This window comes from Manacus vitellinus, unplaced genomic scaffold, assembly GCF_001715985.3.
Source record: "Manacus vitellinus isolate BGI_N305 unplaced genomic scaffold, ASM171598v3 scaffold_10_pilon, whole genome shotgun sequence".
NCBI classification, from domain to species: Eukaryota; Metazoa; Chordata; class Aves; order Passeriformes; family Pipridae; genus Manacus; species Manacus vitellinus.
In genome coordinates this window covers 3,068,492-3,084,605 of record NW_021938838.1, presented here as the reverse complement: position 1 = coordinate 3,084,605, position 16,114 = coordinate 3,068,492, and the positions used below count along the sequence as shown (strand labels likewise).

General features: G+C 55.9%; 2 protein-coding genes across 2 annotated transcripts; one reads left to right on the top strand and one right to left on the bottom strand.

The window, feature by feature from the left end:
• Positions 1-855: 855 nt before the first annotated feature.
• Positions 856-5,904, top strand: CFAP20 (cilia and flagella associated protein 20). The gene is made up of 6 exons (XM_029965511.1): positions 856-924; positions 1,608-1,756; positions 2,844-2,955; positions 3,298-3,486; positions 4,604-4,714; positions 5,603-5,904. Exons 1-6 carry the CDS (start codon positions 856-858, stop codon positions 5,606-5,608), a joined length of 636 nt encoding a protein of 211 aa, XP_029821371.1. The 3' UTR covers positions 5,609-5,904.
• A 6,452-nt stretch (positions 5,905-12,356) lies between these two features.
• MMP15 (matrix metallopeptidase 15) lies at positions 12,357-16,108 on the bottom strand. The gene is made up of 9 exons (XM_018083570.2): positions 16,093-16,108; positions 15,718-15,840; positions 15,301-15,608; positions 14,905-15,066; positions 14,566-14,789; positions 14,285-14,423; positions 13,887-14,037; positions 13,663-13,778; positions 12,357-13,447 (listed from the first exon to the last, which is right to left on the bottom strand). Exons 2-9 carry the CDS (start codon positions 15,834-15,836, stop codon positions 13,002-13,004), a joined length of 1,665 nt encoding a protein of 554 aa, XP_017939059.2. The 5' UTR covers positions 15,837-15,840; positions 16,093-16,108; the 3' UTR covers positions 12,357-13,001.
• Between the last annotated feature and the right edge of the window lie 6 nt (positions 16,109-16,114).

Sequence of the window (16,114 nt, the reverse complement as noted above, 5' to 3'; positions counted from 1 at the left end):
GGGGCAAGCCTGGCCCTGTTTTGTACTTATCTCCTCTCTTTTCTGCCGTCTTTCATCCCATTCCTGGTGACACTGAGGAAGAGTTATCCCTTTTCACTGTCCCTGTGATCTGGGGAAGGAAAGACTTCACAGGCTAAGGAAGGGAACCTGAATGCAGACAGAAACACTGCTAATTGTTTTAAAGCATGTGTAGCTGTTTTCTCTATTATTGTCCTCTCCAGAGAAGCCCCAGCCTGAACTCTCTCCCCTCTGTGGATCCATAAGCTCCACACAGCTTTGGTGAAAGCTGTCTTATGTGATGCAGAGGCAGGCTTTGTTGCACACTACTCTCACCTCCTTAGGCAAGGTTATTTCCCAGTGTTCATTCTGCATGCTGTATTCCTGTGGCTTCCAGGACTTAATTTTCCATATGCCAGTCACTGCTTCAAATAGATTCACATGGGGCTTCTGCTTCTGGTGATTTAAAAAAAACCCAAACAAACATTTTGAAAGGCAGCTTGTCCAAATCTCGTTCAGTGGGTTTCTCCTTGCAGACCTATAAACCCATGGGAGTTGCACATGATGCAGTAGAGAAATAGGGTTATCCTGTAAGGATCCTCTCTGCAAACTTAGTGTTTTCTGGAAGTATCTGAGCAGAGTTAAGAGCAGCCTGACAGAGTGAGCTGCACTCTCATGCTTAACAGCAGCAGGCAGGTGATCCAGACTGAGGTTCTTGAAACTGCTGAATGTAGAGACAGGCAGGTCCCTCTGAAGAAATGAATTTTGAAGATGAATTGCTAAACCTGTAAATCATTTTGTAGCTCATGACTGGAACCATCCCATTAGAAGCTTAATGTATCCTTTATATTAGCAGCGATGATGGGTTCTAAAGAAATTAATTCATGGAGCCGGAAGGAGCATTGCAATTCGCTGATCCAGCACTGGGCGAGAGCAGAGGGCTTAATTAGCAAAAGTGCCTTTTAAATGGAGATAAATTTGATGGGAAGTGAGCTGCTTCATTAAAAAAATAAATCCTCAGACCCTGGGATTCAGCCATATTGCTTGTGGAGAAAAATGAATTTGTGTTGGCTCCTGGTTCCAGCCCTGGCCTCCCTGAGCTCTGTGGGGAGCTGGCTGCCTCCAAGAAGCCAAATCCCTGTGCCCCTCAGGAGAGCAGTGATGGCTCTGTGCTTGCATGTACTGTAATTATGAAGGATTGTAACCAAGCTCCAATCTGGTCCAGCTCTTCCCCAAGGCAGTTGGCCATGCCCAGCAGTAGAGACTAAGTCCCCTTGGTGACCAGTGGCTGGCTGGTGGCTCCCCTTGCTTGCCCCTCTATTGCTCATGCTTGTTTTTACCCTTTATTCCACTCAAGTTTGATCTTGCTCTGACACTTTTATGTTTGTTTATTTGGGCCTCTAGCACAAGGTTTGAGTCCCTTGTGTTCACTGTAGCATATTTGGAGAGATGAAAGTCTTGCACTCAGTGTACGTGCTGGGCCATAAACTCGTGCTTGGAGTCCTGGCACTCTGGGGTGGTGATCAAAGCCTTGGAAACAGCAAAGTCCAGGAGAATAGGAGCCAAGTGAATGTATATGAGTCCTCCTGGGATCTCTTTCCTCCTCTCAGTGGAGCTGTGTGTGCCTCTTGTTTCCCTCTCACGTAACGTCTGCGCTGTCTGCCCCGCTTTTGTTCCAGGTGCGCAATGGCCACATCAAGCGAATCACAGACAATGACATTCAGTCACTGGTGCTGGAGATTGAAGGAACAAATGTCAGGTAGGAGAAGGCGTCTTCCTCTGCCCTGGTGTGTCCTGGGGGGGGATAGACTCTGCCCTTGGGCAGGGTGAAAGTTGTCAGTGCCCACTAGACATCACCTTCAAACTCTACTGCAACCTCTTTGTCAATACATTGAAGGATCTGGGGTTAGGTCTCTGACATTCCTCTGTGGCACTGTACCGTGTGTTTCCCTAGACGTATTTGTAGAGCTCTCTCTCATCCTCAATGGGCCTAAGGGATAAAAAATAAAGTCCCATTATTTTTCCGTCACTTGAAGGGAATAAAAGCTGTATTTGATACCCAGTCCTAGTCAGAGCTGCCAGTTACTGAGAAAGCAGCACTGCCTGCTGCATCTTCTCTTGTCTTGGGCCTGCTCTGCTGCTCTCCCCACGTGATGGCTGCTCTCCCTACAGCAGGAAGATCAAAGGGAGATTTATGAGGGGAGTTGCTTATGGTGCTTCACTTAGCAACCTCGTCTCCAGCGACCCGGGAGACAGACGCCAGCTCTGTGAGCGGGCTCAGAGTCTCCAAGGCTTCTCCAGGGGTGATTCAGAGCAGGGCGCTCCTTATAAGGGCAGTGGAGACTCCTCTCCTGCAGACAGGCTGAGCCAACGCTTCTCTTCCTCCAAGAAGTGTTGATAGAGAACTTGCCAGGCGTGACGTGTACTTCTGGGGCTCGTGACCTCTGTTTTACCAGCCATATAGAGCACACAGGGCCTCTGCTGTGCTCTGGAGGGCTCTACCTGTTCAGTCAAGGGTAGGAGGAGGGTGTGTTAAGAAACAATACTGACGTGACCTTGAAATTGAGGAGGTGAAGCTCTCCAGGAAGGGGTTTCATGCCCTGGGTGAGAAAAGTGGGATTTGAAATGCGTTCTTTGTCCCGTTTATCTTGTTCTCCTGCAGCTACCTCTGAATCTCTCCCTCCTGTTACGGGAAGCCCTGGTTGCTGCTGAGATCTTATGGTCACAGTTATCCATTTCTGCCTGTCCTCCAAGGCTGCATTGGGCCAAGGGAGAGACTTGGGTTGCCTGAGGGTGTGCACTTTGTGCTGTATGAGATCCTAAGGTGTTTTTGTCTCTCCTCTCAGTACCACGTACATCACGTGCCCTGCTGACCCAAAGAAGACCCTGGGCATCAAACTACCTTTCCTAGTGATGATCATCAAGAACCTGAAAAAATACTTCACTTTTGAAGTGCAGGTGAGGAGTGTGCAGTGGGGAGGCCCCTCCAGGGACCAGTGAGGAAGGCGCCAGAGAGCCTGCAGTCTTGTGTTGGAACTTGTCCCAGGCAGTGAGTGATCCCCAAAACAGTTTTGCTTTCTTGGCCATGTGAATGTGTCAGGTCTTCTGCTATGGGGGCATCAGTCAGCTCACAAGCACATTGTTGCTGTTCCTGAAAATGCATCTGTTTCCTGTGTTAAAATTACTTCTGCTGTGAAATGGAGGGGGTGGGAGTAGGAGAGCCCTCTGGAAGGCGGGTAGAGCTGTCCTGAGGAATCGGGGACCCCAATGCCTGGCTCAGCACTGCCTTGCTTGCCCCAGGTGCTGGATGATAAGAACGTGCGCCGGCGCTTCCGGGCGAGTAACTACCAGAGCACGACGCGGGTGAAGCCCTTCATCTGCACCATGCCCATGCGGCTGGACGACGGCTGGAACCAAATCCAGTTCAACCTGTCGGACTTCACGCGCCGCGCTTACGGCACAAATTACATCGAGACCCTCAGAGTTCAGGTAAGGCACGGGCATGTCCTGCCCGCAGAAACCAGCGGCTGGTCATCTCCCTTCTGGCTGGGACAGCATTTGGGAATCCAGGTTTAGCCGTTAGTGGTTCCTTTGCCAGCTCTGCTCTTTGCACAGCGCTGCAGAAAGGGAGCAAAGGCCCAGCTGAGGCGTCACTTCACTGGACTAGGCTGGGATGAAGGACCCCATTTCCTTCTTGTTTCTCTGGCTGGCTGTTGGTTAGGGTAAGAGTTGCAGTTCCCCGTGACATGCTGTGGAGGTGGAGGTCTGCTGGGAATTAGCTGTGTACTGCCTTACTGTCCAGATACACCAGACAGTGACTGGCCAAAGGGGAGCCTGGAAGGGAAAGACTCAGAGTGTATGAACTGTACATATCCTTGCTCAGGCTTGTTTTCTAGTGGTAGTAGAGTGGCCCTGCCTTCAGTGAGCCCCTTATACCAGAGATGATGCAGTGTTTGTTCCTGCTGAGGATGTAGAACTTGTTCCATATGCTAGGGATTCACATTTGCTCTGTCCAGTGGAGTGTGCTATTTTGAGGAATGCCCGTGTGCAGAGCATGCCTGTTCCTTAGTATGAGGGGATTGCTGCAGTTCCTTGCAGGACTGCCCAGAAGTGTACAGACAGTTGGGTGGGATTTGTCTGCCTTCTCACATACCCATGATGGGGACTGGAGAGACTCCTTCACTGCCAGCTGATAGCGGAGGCAGCGCTGACTGGACAGGCTCATTCCTGACCTTAGGCAGGCCCTGAAGTAGGAGTGTTAAAAATGCAGCTGGCTGACGCTGTGGGTGTTCTGGCAAATGCTGATACCAGTGAAGCAGAGATGGGTTCCCAGCAAAGAATCCCCTTAGCAACTAAGGCAGATCTCAGTTGGCAGAGATACCAGAGCTTGGCCAAATCTCTTGAGCCAGTTGTGCATCACTGGAGAGAGCATCTAATGCAAAGCAGAGGGTACAGGCCAACATTTCTCTGCTGCCCTGTCAGATTCAGAGAGAGGCAGTGAGGTAGATGTCCAGCTGCTGAGCCAAGGTATCTATGTTGCTGCATGACAGCAAAGCTGGATGTGGAAAGAGCATATGGAAAATGCACTCTTTGTTTTGACTCTCAGATCCATGCCAACTGTCGCATCCGACGGGTGTATTTCTCTGACCGGCTGTACTCAGAGGATGAGCTCCCAGCTGAGTTCAAGCTGTATCTGCCTGTCCAGAACAAGGCCAAGGTGAGCTAGCTGTGGGCAAGGAGGGTGGGAGCAGCAGCTGGGCCAGGCTAGCATTCCTCTTCCTCCTCCTGCTGCCTTCGCAATGCAGAGTTTCTTCTAGCAGCAGAGCTTTGGCCGACAGCCGGGGAGCACCCTCTCTGTTGCCAGGGTGAGCAGTCTGTCAGGGGTGCCTTGCTGGGTAGCTTTCCTGCCAAACGCATGGAAATTGTCATTCCCATCTAGGAGCAGGGTGAGCTGTTCAACTGCTCCCCATGTCCTCCCTGTTCATGTTGAAGGACTCTGGGCAGGGTTGCAGCCTCCCGGCATCTCTCCAGAGCTTTCACCCGTGACTCAGCTCAGCAGCTTTTCTCTTCAGAGCAGCTGCAGCTCCACAGTTGCCTTCCAGGAGAGATGCTGTTTGTGTCCCTCTAGCCCAAACTGAGTCCCCTCTGATCTTTCCCCTGCCCAGTGCAGACAGTGGTGCCATGAGGTGGGAAGGGGACAGACAAGGCTGTGGCTGCCCATCAGGAGGAGATGCCAAGCTCTGCTCCTGCAGTGATGGGAGAGGAGTGAACATGCTGGCATATTGGCAGTAATATTGAGGCTTGTGAGGAAGCACCTTATTTGCCAGGGCCAACCTGTCCCAATGCAGGCCCAGGAATCTTTTAGCAGAGAAGATTCCTGGGCAAAACTTTAAGCTGCTGAGGGGAGGTTGTTTGGGGCTGATCTTAGTGGGAGGTAGAAGGCAGTGCTAACTGTAGGTAACACCTCTGGGGAACCTGTCATTGCCTTCTGGGCTGTAGCAGCCTCCCAGAGGTGTCTGGGGAGTGCTTGGAGCCCTCCCAGTACCGCTGTCTTGGTGCTGCCAAGTCTAGTAAGTGTCTCCTTTCTTCTCCCTGCTCTGTCCAGCAATAACACCATGTTGGGAAGAGATGTTGTTGGCGTGCGAGTTGTACAGAGTCAGAGTTTTCCTGGCTGTTCCTAAAGTGCTGAGCCTAAACACTGCAGGTGGCCTGGTACCCAATCTTGTCTTGCTCAAAGTGGCCACTGTGCCTCCAAAGAGGGGATTCAGCAGGAATTACGGAGTTAAGTGTACCCTCTTAAAGTTTCCAATTTTATTTTTTATTTCCTTGTTTTCCGTCTCTTATATATGCTCTAAATATGGATGTAATACTTGTTCTTGAAAAGTTATTAAACATTTGACTCTGTAAGTCTGCTTCTGGCTTCTTCCTCCTTTGATGGATCCTTTAACTTGCACATTAGTGCTTCAGAAAGTGCTGAAGAATTTAAGAACCCAGATGTTAGAATTTGCCTCTCAATTTGACTTTGATCAGCAGCCTCCCTGTTTAAGGGATAGCACACACCTGAACAGCAGCAATCTGGAGAGAGGAAAAATGGTGGGATTTCCACAGAGAAGACAGAACCTGTCTCCAATCCATGAAGTTTGTGGTACTCCACCTATGACAAAAACTCTTAGTACATGGAAATGGGTTTTTCCTTCCCTTATTACTGGAAGCCATTTTCCCCAGTGGTGACAAATTAGTCTTACCTGCCTGTTAGGGCACAGCTCTGTTGGCTGTGCAGTTACCAATTCATTCCAGCTCTCAACCAAGCCTTTAGCAGCTGCTTACAGCAAGAGGCACACAATAGTCTTCCAACTGCCAAATTGTCCCTTTCCCCGGGGATCAAAGGAGAGGTTTAGCAAAGCAGCATTAACAGGAGCCGGAAGTCTTTTCCTGTGCTGAAGCTGCCCTTCCCTGCCTCAAACCAATCTGCCTTTGTTATGGAAAGGCTTGCAAAGGGGAGGCTGCAGACCTCCAGCAGTAGTTGGGTGAGTCTGGGAGTAGCTGATGCCTCTCCTGCCTGGGGCCAATCCCCCCACAGATACTGCAGAGGACTGGGACTGATCCTTCCCTGGGCTGTGCAGTGAATGGGGAAGACTTCACTTTTGTTATTGATCTATAGAACAAAGCTGCTCTCTCAGGAGGAGGAGGAGGAGGAGAGCCTGCTGGGGGACATCTGCCTTAATCTGGGTTTAATCCTGAGCACTGAGTCCCTACCTGGTTTGAAGGATTGCCATGCCTGTGCATCCTCTGTGCAGACCCCACTGCACACCTGTAACACAGCTGCCTCACCTGCACTGTCAGAGCCCATGGGCTTGGAACTGGGTGGGGTGCTGACCCCGTGCTGCCACACAGGGCTGGATTGCACCTGCAGAAGGCTTTTTGGAGAAGACTCTTGCAATTTTTATAGCAGCTGGATAGCTTGGTAGCTCTAAGGAGCCCAGCCAAGGAAGCCCACATGGGAAAGCACCATCCATCTTGCGTTGACGTATGTCAAGGCTTGGCTGGACTTGAGATTTGTTAAGTGGAATCACACTGTATCACGTGCCAAGGATTGTCCTTAATGAAGTCCATGGCGAGGCTTTCCTGCCACGTTTTTCAAAACGTGCCAGAGCTGGGGGAGCTGCTGAGGGGATCCATCAAACGCTGGCAGGGTAAAGTGTGCATCCTTTTCTCCAAGCCCTTGCTCCACACCACGTGGTTTTGGCTGTCTTTGGCAGCCAAACACTCACCAGGAGCTGCTGCTGCCTTTCCCTGCCCTGCTGGGGCCTGTGCTGGAGTTGCCCCTTGTCCCTGAGGAGCTGGGCTCGCTCTGAGTGACCAACCTTAATGTGTTAAGAGGGGCTGGGTTCCCCTGAGCCCAGAGCTGGCTGCCTCTGCAGAGATTAGATGGGCCCTGCTGCCCAAACTCTAGGAGCTGTGCCAGCGGATTTGCTGGAATAAACTCCCAGCCGCAAACCCTTACATCCATAGGGACCCTCTGTGTATTTTTTAATACAAAACAAAATACTCAATCTTCCTGTTTACTTGCTGCACAAAGTGGAGCATCATCAGATACTGGCTCTTTCCTTTAGGGCCAGATGCTTGGTTGACTTACACAATATTCTTCAACAATCTTCCTCTTCTGATCCCCCTCTCCCATCAAGACTTTAACTATCTTGCTGAAGGTGGGTGAAGTCAGATGGTCTCCCTGCAGGAGAAGAGGATGCTGCTGGCAAATGGGTCAATGTCAGAGGCATCCCATCAGCAGCCATTTCCTACAGTAAATGTGCACAAGTAACACTCCTGTGGTGGAGCACCCAGCTTCTTACTGTTTTGGTTATGGCTCTTGACCTGGCTGGGACACAACATCCTCCTACATGGAAAGAGTGGAGGAATGAAGGATGTGGGTGCAGAGTGTGCCTCATGGATTGCTACTGCCTGCATACACCCAGGGCAGCCCCAGCTGGGTGCAAGGGGCGAGCAGAGGGGAGTCCTGCTTCAGTGCAGGCAGCCTGCAGAGAAAAGATCTTAAATAGCTCCTCGTTCACCTTTCTGTGGGTGGCCTGGTCCTTTCTGCTTAAGTCCTTGCTGCAGGTCATGTCTAGTGGGAGAGAAAGGAATCTTTCTTTCCAGAGAGCCCTGGTTTCAACCTGGGGCAGATCAGGGGCCACCCAAAGATGAGTTTTTCCTTGTCTGCACCAGCTTTTCACCTTGCTCTTCCATTGGCTGGGGCGAGGTCCTGCACTAGGGCACTTTGATCAGGACCTCAGTGCTGGGAGCTGCTTTCTACATCAAAGGCAAAGCTTCCCTTTGAAAGCTTGGGTGCTGAAATATGGGAGTGCAGGAGCTGCAGCACCTCAGAGCAAGGGGCGGGACAGTGACCCTCCCTGGGTTGGGCCAGGCAGCAGCAGGCTCAGAGTGAGCTGGAGCAGCTGGCAATCACTGTGGTGTGAGCCAAGGCCAGGACATCCCACAGCTCCAGTGGCTCTGCCTGGGCAGGTGGCAGCCACTGGCAGGGGAAGCAGGCAAAGGGGTTTTCCTGGAAAGCTTTCTGTCTGTTTGCTCAGCTGCTGGGGCAGAAGCATCCTGGGTGAGTCTGGCCCAGCAGAGTGGCAGGACACTGGTACAGGCTTCTGTCCCTGCCTCTGCTTGTCCCCTAATGCTTTGTCTCCTTCCCACCAAGTGGGTCCTGACACAAGCACTGAGCTGTACTCAGGGAGGTGATATGCAGGAATCAAAAAATTATTTGAGTCAAACTGCACTCCTTGTCCATTCTGCAACTCCCTGGATATCTTGGGCCAAATGTTGTCATCTTTATAGAGGGATTACACCTCCAGGGCAACATTAATCCTCTGCAGCTGCTGTCTAGCATGGGATGGGCACTGCTGGAGGCAAGGGAAATATTTATTTTGAGTTTTACCACTGGCCACCACCCAGGAAAACTGAGTGACGGGGCTGGGGACTTTGGCCACTTCTGCATGCAGGGCAAGCTGATCATCCTGCCCTGCTGGCACCTGTGAGAGAGGGGTAAGAGCTTCCCCTGGCAAACTGCAAAATGGGACCACCCAAGCAAGATTTTGTTTGTATGAGGGAGCGGTTGTGCGCCCCAGTGAATACTCTGGGATGCAGTGGGGAAAGTCTCAGAGCCACTGGAGGTGAGAAGATGATGGACACCAAGTTGTGCTGACGCAGACCTGCAGCCTGCTTCACACCTGATGTGTTGCCCCTGCAGCACCAGAAATGCCTTTCTTTGAGATGAAGGGTCCAGCACCCCGGGGAGCGGGCTGGGGGCTGCCCAGTGGGTGTGAGGGGAGGTGATGGACACAAGCAGTGCATATGTGCCGAGCTTAGTGGGGCTGGTGGGCACATTCCACCCGGAGCGGGGCTGTGCCTCCCCGTACAGCACCAGCAGCCTCAGTGCTGCCTGGAGTGTGCACAGACAGCAGGTTCAGCCCCTCCCAGGGCCCCGAGGCTCTTCCCTCCATCCCAAGCATTGTTTCCTCTGACCTTGAGCCAGCCGGTCACTCCTCACCGTATCCCAGCCCCAGTTCTTCCTCTGCACTGAGCCCGGTTTCCTCTCTGCTTTCCGGGTCCTCTCCTCAGCAGCGCACAGGGGATCCTGCCCTGGCTTGCAGAGGAAGAGGAGGATTCTCCTGAGATGGTGCCAGTCAGGCAGAGAGAGCCCCTGCTACCCTGGTCACCCCCTCACCCACACCCCACCAGCCACCCCGGCATGGCAGGGCCTGGAGGACACTGAGCTCCCAGGGTGGTTTCCAGGTCAGGCTTCTCCAACCAATTTCCAGGAAGCTGGGAGCTGCCTGGTGGGAGTGGATCCTGGCAGGGCTGTCCAGTGCCTGCCAAGGCCAAGCTCAGCCAGACTCGCAGTCCCCCCTGCTACCAAAAGCCCTGTCTCTTAGAGCAGGTGCCATCCTGCCCTCCCTGGGGTCTCCATGGGCAGCCAGAGGCGAGCTGACCCTGCTGTGGGTGTGCAGGGCAGTGTGGGAGCGTCCAGCAGAGAGCCTGGGCGCTGCTGAAATGCTGGGCTTTGTCTCCAGCGGGATCCCTTACTGCTGTCCATGAGTGTTTCCAGATGGCCCTGGGCTCCTGGCACCAGCTCCGCTGCAGCATCCGGGGAAAAGCAGGAGGGGGGTGGGAAGTGATGTCCCAGCTCACCAACCGTGGCAGCCTGGGCCTCTCTGCTCCCAGCATCCCTAATTCCCACTGGGGAATTGTTCCCAGCTCCTGTCCCACCCCAAATCAGTAAGGAGCCCCCTCCCCTGCCATGGCAGGGAAGGTATGCCTTGAGCATCTGGCCCTGGGCATCCTTGGCTGGCTCTGGCTTTCCCTGTGAGCCAGGCATCTTTCCAGGTGCCAGGCTTTGGGGTCCCCAGCCCTGCACCCCGCCGAGCCCTCAGCACCCCCAGGAGAGAGGGGAAACACAGCTGCCGTGGGAAATACATCTGTTATTGGAAATGCATCTGCCATAGGAAGTGCATCCAGTGTGGGAAATGCAGCTGCCGTGGGAAATGCATCCCCGCTGCCTCTGGAGCAGTGTTTGCGGGGGTGGGGAGCCGCAAATCCCTCCTGCCTCGCCTTTTGGCCAGGTTCACGGCTTTTGGCAGCTCCTGGTACCAGTCTGGCCCTGGTTCAGGGCAGGCTGGAGTGTTGGGCTGCCCCATGGCTGCCCCATGGCTTCCGGCCCAGCAGAGCTGTGGGTCCTCCCTCAGCTCTGGGGAAGACCCACACAAGCACAGATCTGGGCAAAACGGTCAAAACCGAACTGAAAGAAGTTAAAAGCCAAGGAATGTGACCCAGCACGGCCTGGCTGATGGAATACAACAGCCCAGAGCCACTTGGAGACCTTTTTCCACCCACCCCCTGATTCCTCAGGGTTTTTCTGTCCCTGATTTTGACTTCTCGCTTGGCTGCAGCGATGCGCTGAGCCTGAGCCAAGCGTGTTTTCCAGGGAATCGGCTAATGGCTGGGAATCACTGCCCAGGAGGCCAGGGCAGGGGATGAGTGACCCAGACCACAGGGTTCCCCCACCAGCACCAGGAAAGCAGGGCGAGAGCCAGTATCAGTCCTTCCCTTTTACAGTAATTAGAGTGGCCGGGTGGATCAGGGTAATTCAGTGCCGGGAAGTGGCTGTAGCAGTCTTGGGCACTGAGCCAGCAGCTCTGGGCCCTGGGGAAGCATGAGGGGAGCACAAAGGCTCCATCACCCTCCATGAAGTGGGGGCTGGCAGGATGGGGATGGGGGCAGAGGAGCAGCTGAAGCACCAGGGCCAGGGGAGCAGGTCAGGGGTGGGTTATTGCTCTCTGCACCAAGACAGAGGTGCCAGCCTCTGAGGAAAGATCCAGGGCACAGGTGCTGGCACATTGCTGGCCCTGTCCTGCTGCAGGGGAGGCTGGAGGAAGCAAGGATGCTGGATGCAGTCAAGTCCCACATTGACAGTCCCCCCAACTCTGTAGGGTTATCCTCACAGGGATGGGTCAGATTCACACCAGCCCCTTGCCCAGTGTGGCACAGCTGCCTCCCCCCCAGTGTAGCAACTGCACCAGGCCTCTGCTGCCCACCCAAAGGCTGCACCTGCAGCTCCAGAGCAAACCCAGCTCCAGCTCCCACCCCAGGGAGCATCACCTCACCAGCAGAGGCAGGGACACCACTATCTCCATCCTGGCTTTTGCAGTTTGGCTTTTCTTCCCATCAAAGGCTGAGCAATATTTTTCCCCAGATAAAGCCAGTTTCCTACCCCTCAGGTCTAATCTTTCCCACTCCCATGATTATTTCCCCGATCTCTGCAGCAGTCCTGACTCCTCCTGCTTTCCTCTGCCGCAACAGCAGCAGTGAGACAGGATATGGCCACCCCTTCCCCCCAGGAAACTTGCTGGGGACACGTGGGGACAGGGAGTTGAAGGACCCTCTAAAGTGGCTCCAGGAGGGTCCCCCAGCTGCTGCCGGCCCTGCCCGGGGAAGGAGGCGGCCGCCCGGGGCCGAAGCACGGTGCTGGCTGGGGGAGAACAAGGCGCCCTGTGTTCCCAGCAAGGCCGTTGTCACTGTGGTGGGAGCTGCTGAAAGGCCGCTCTGTCCACTGGTGGGGGTGGGGGGCTGCTTTAGCTGACCCCCCCAGAATGGCAGCCCCAGGGCAGGGGCTGCTGCAGGGACATCACTGGCCATGCTGGCCCCTTCCTCACATCCCCTGGCCCAGCACTCAGTTCCCTGGGGGTGCCAGGCAGGGTGGCTCCCAGAGAAGCCTCCCCTGTTACCACAAAATCTGCCAAATCTTGCACAGGATGCCCCCCCGACGCCCCCCACGGCAGGAAGGACGGCACCACGGCTCTCCACACACCCGACCTGTTTAATAGACATACAAGGCGGCCGTGCCCACTGCCCTTTGCCCCAGGGCTTTGCCCCATGGCAGCAGCAGGGCCCGGGCTAAGCTGAGCCCCAGAGGGGTTGCAAAGGTAGTGTATCCCAGCTCACACTGTCTTTAGGCACCACATCCCTGTATCCCCGCAGTTCAACAGGAAACACAGCCATGAGCTCAGCCCCCCCCCTTCCCCACCACTGCAGGTGCCAGCGGCTGAGACCTGCCAGCTCGCAGCACTTGTGAGCAGCCCCAGCCCGCTCACCACCCCAGCCCCAGCGGGCTCACATGGAAGGAAGGGACCCTGCAGGGACCCCGAGGCAGAGGCAGGCACGTGATGGGTGGCAGCCTGAGGGTCACGGCTGGGGGGAGGTGCAGGCACTGGGGAGCAGGCAGGACCTGGATGCCCTCCAGCCCCCCCATGACTATCCCCGGTCCCAGCCCGGCTGCCCTGGAGGGGCTGGGGGGGGTTGGGCATCCCCCCTTTTCTGAGGCTGGAGCCATCAAGCAACAATGGGGTAGAGGAGCTGAGGCCGTGGTGGGGGACAAGGGGAGGGGGGTGTCAGGTCCATCTTAGCACCATGGTGGCAGGGGCGGTTTGGGGAGGGAGCCAGGGTCAGACCCACTCCTGCAAGGATCGCTTGCAGTACAAGAGCATTCGGGGCGCGCCCTTCCTCTGCATCTGCACGATGACGTAGATGAGGCCGAGGATGCAGAGCAGCAGCACCAGCAGCACCAGCACCATGACCACGCTCATGGTGCGCGTGTACTCGTCGATCTGCACCACCACGTCCACATCCCTGCCTGGCTGGCCATCTTCCTCCTCGTAATCCTCATCTTCCTCCTCCTCGTCCTCCTCCTCCTCACCTTCAGTCCGCCCGTCCCCATCGGGGTTGAAGGGGGGTCGGTCCACATCGGGCCAGCGGGGATTGGGATCTGGGACCAGCTCCGTGTGACAGCCCATGAAGTCCCGTAGGATGGATTTGGGATAACCTGGCTCTGTCTTGAGCCGCTCATTGTCGAATTTCCAGTACTTTGTGCCTCTGTAGAAGTAGGTGGAGGCTGGGGGAGAGAAAAAGTCAAGGGGTAAGTGGGCAGGCACAGGGCACCCCTGCAGATACCCAAGAGAGCAGGGTTTGCTCCGGGACAGGTGAAACCCTTCAGAAAGGGCTTCACCACTGACCCTCGGACACCCTCCCGAACTCCATCCCACATGGCCAGGCCATCAGAGGGGTGACCCCATACCCCAGTCACCCCTCTTCTCATCCTCTACTTACAGGCATCTGGGCTGAGGAAAGCCCCCTTGGGCGAGGGAGGGATCCCCACCCAGACAGAGATTGGCTTCGGGTACCCGGGGTCCACCGAGCGCGTGTCCTCGTTAAAGCGCCAGTATCTGGGGGAGGGAGGAGGGGAGCAGGTGAGGAGCAAGGGGGTCCCTGCTGCCCAGCATTCCCTCCCCTGCCAGGGACCAGGTGGGAGCAGGGCAGGGATCCACACTCACCTGTCCCCACGGAAGAAGAAGGTGTGTCCTGTGGGTTCCCACCAGACGGCCGTGTCGATGCTGTCGTAGGGGATGCCCTGCCCATAGGTGACCAGGGGCTGTGGGTACCCGGGCTCCAGGTTGGCTTCTCGGAAGATCCAGTAGCGGTCACCTGGAGGGGGAGGAGATGGAGAAGTGGGATGAGACAGTACTGCCCAGCAGCTGTGGCAGGTGCACACATGGACAGGGACAGGGGTAAACACCTGCAGCCACCCTGGACCCTTGGGATCAGGCAGTAGCTCTGGCTGGGGAGGTGATCAGGATTGGGATGAAGTCAATCTGCACTCAGTAGCTTTGAGGGAGGAGGGCGCTGGGGCCTCCCCTCCACCTCAGCCCTCCCACCCAGCTTCCCTGCTCACCTTTAAAGAAGACGAATTTCCCATCATGCCTCTCGTAGGCAGCATCGATGTCCCCAGGGAGGCCCCGCCAGAAGTGTCCGATGGGCATGGGGTAGTTGTCCAGCACCCGGTTGTGCCGGACCCTCCAGAACCACCGGCCCTGGTGAGAAACAGGGTGTTGGCAGAGGATGGGGAGGACACAGAGACATGGTCCCAATGCCAGGCTCTGTGCTGGGGGGTCCTCCCACCCTCAGACCAACCAGTTCCCTAGGGCAAGGGCAGGAGGGGGTCCTGGCAGGCACCTTGAACACAAACATCTCCCCACGTAGCACCGCCACCGTGTCGAAGTCCCCGTCGCAAATGTCGGGGCCATACTGGTCAGGTCGGTCCGGGCTGCCAGGTTTGGGGGGTCGCTCTGGTTTCCCAGGAGGGGGAGGTTTAGGAGGTCTCTGGTCTGGCCTGCCAGGTCTCCGGGGTGTCACGGTGGGCAAAGGCTTGGTGGGCTGAGGGTGCCCATCCGCGGTACCTGGATCAGGCAGGCAAGAGAAAGGATGTGGTGATGCAGATCAGCATTACCTCAGTTTCCCCACACACATGCCCAGGATCCCACCTCTGGGCTGATTCCCCACCCATCTCCTCACCGTAGAGCTGCTGGATGCCCTTGAGGTCATCCTCGGGCAGCTGGAAGTTCTCTGTGTCCATCCACTGGTAGAAGGGGGCCATGATAGCACTGGGGTTGCTGGAGTGCTCCAAACCCAACGAGTGCCCCAGCTCATGCACAGCCACCAGGAAAAGGTTGTTCCCTGCATGGAGAGGCACCATCAGCAGGAGGCAGTATGGGACGTGATGCATGGGGTGAGTCCTTGGACCCAGCACCCTGCAACAAGGGTGCTCCGGAGGGAGCTGCCTACATCACCCATGGTGGAGCCGCTCTCCCTGCCGCTCCTGCCCACACCAGTGCAGCCCCCTTCCCTCAAGCCCAAGAGGCCACCAGTCTCCTCTGGTCACCCTCACCACCTCCTTGACCCTCAACTCACCAGACACATCCGCATTCTCCAGCGTCCAAGGCTCATCCAAGTCGAAATGCGTGTCCCCCCCCATGCCAGGGCCGGGGAAATAGGCATGAGCCAAAAATCCCCCGAGGCCATCAAAGGGGGAGCTGTCTCCATGGAAGCCAGAGGCAAAGAGCACCATGATGTCAGCCTCCTTCTTCCGCTTCTGCCGGATGTCCTCGTAGGCCACCTCCCGGAAAACCAGCGGCGTGGCTTGCTCCCACACCCGGAAAGCCCGTCGGACAGCCTCGTACGAGTTGTATCGACCCAGCTTCTCCGTGTAGTTTTGGATGCTGGGGATACAGAGCTCATTAGGGATGGCCCAGGGCAGCGCTCACTCCCCAGGGGGGTCCATGGCTCTCCACGGGCTGGGGAGTGGGAAGCCCTGGCAAGGTTGGGTACCTGAAGGTGAGGTGGCTCTGGCTCCAGCGCCGCCCCGTCAGCGCGTACCGCTTCCTCCGCATGTTGGACTTTGTCCGTGCCCCAAACTGGTCCGGGACCCCACAGCGGGGACGTTTCATCCACCTGCAGGGAGGACACCGAGCCAGGGCTCAGCCCATCGCAGACAAGGTCCCTGAGGGGTTACAGCAACCACAGACAGCGAGGAAGGTGTCCTGGCTGCAGGGGTGCAGCCCCCAACAGGAGAGATGCGGATCCCGCGGGAGACAGCACCCACATTTCCAGGCGCAGGCAGAGCTCCAGGGCTGGCAAGAAAAGCCAAAGAGCCTGGGAGCAGAGCTGCTGTGTGCGAGAGCGAGAGGACATGGACAAACTCACGCTATGGTCTCCTCGTCCAGGA

Excerpts from the sequence above, each read along its gene's own strand:
- MMP15 (XM_018083570.2), bottom strand. The coding sequence starts at position 15,836 with ATGAAACGTCCCCGCTGTGGGGTCCCGGACCAGTTTGGGGCACGGACA. Across the intron at positions 14,790-14,904 it reads GGGCATCCAGCAGCTCTACG|GTACCGCGGATGGGCACCCT; the intron begins GTGAGGAGATGG and ends TGCCTGATCCAG. Across the intron at positions 14,424-14,565 it reads GGGAGATGTTTGTGTTCAAG|GGCCGGTGGTTCTGGAGGGT; the intron begins GTGCCTGCCAGG and ends GTTTCTCACCAG.
- CFAP20 (XM_029965511.1), top strand. The coding sequence starts at position 856 with ATGATGGGTTCTAAAGAAATTAATTCATGGAGCCGGAAGGAGCATTGC. Across the intron at positions 925-1,607 it reads ATTCGCTGATCCAGCACTGG|TGGAGCTGTGTGTGCCTCTT; the intron begins GCGAGAGCAGAG and ends TCCTCCTCTCAG. Across the intron at positions 1,757-2,843 it reads ATTGAAGGAACAAATGTCAG|TACCACGTACATCACGTGCC; the intron begins GTAGGAGAAGGC and ends CTCTCCTCTCAG.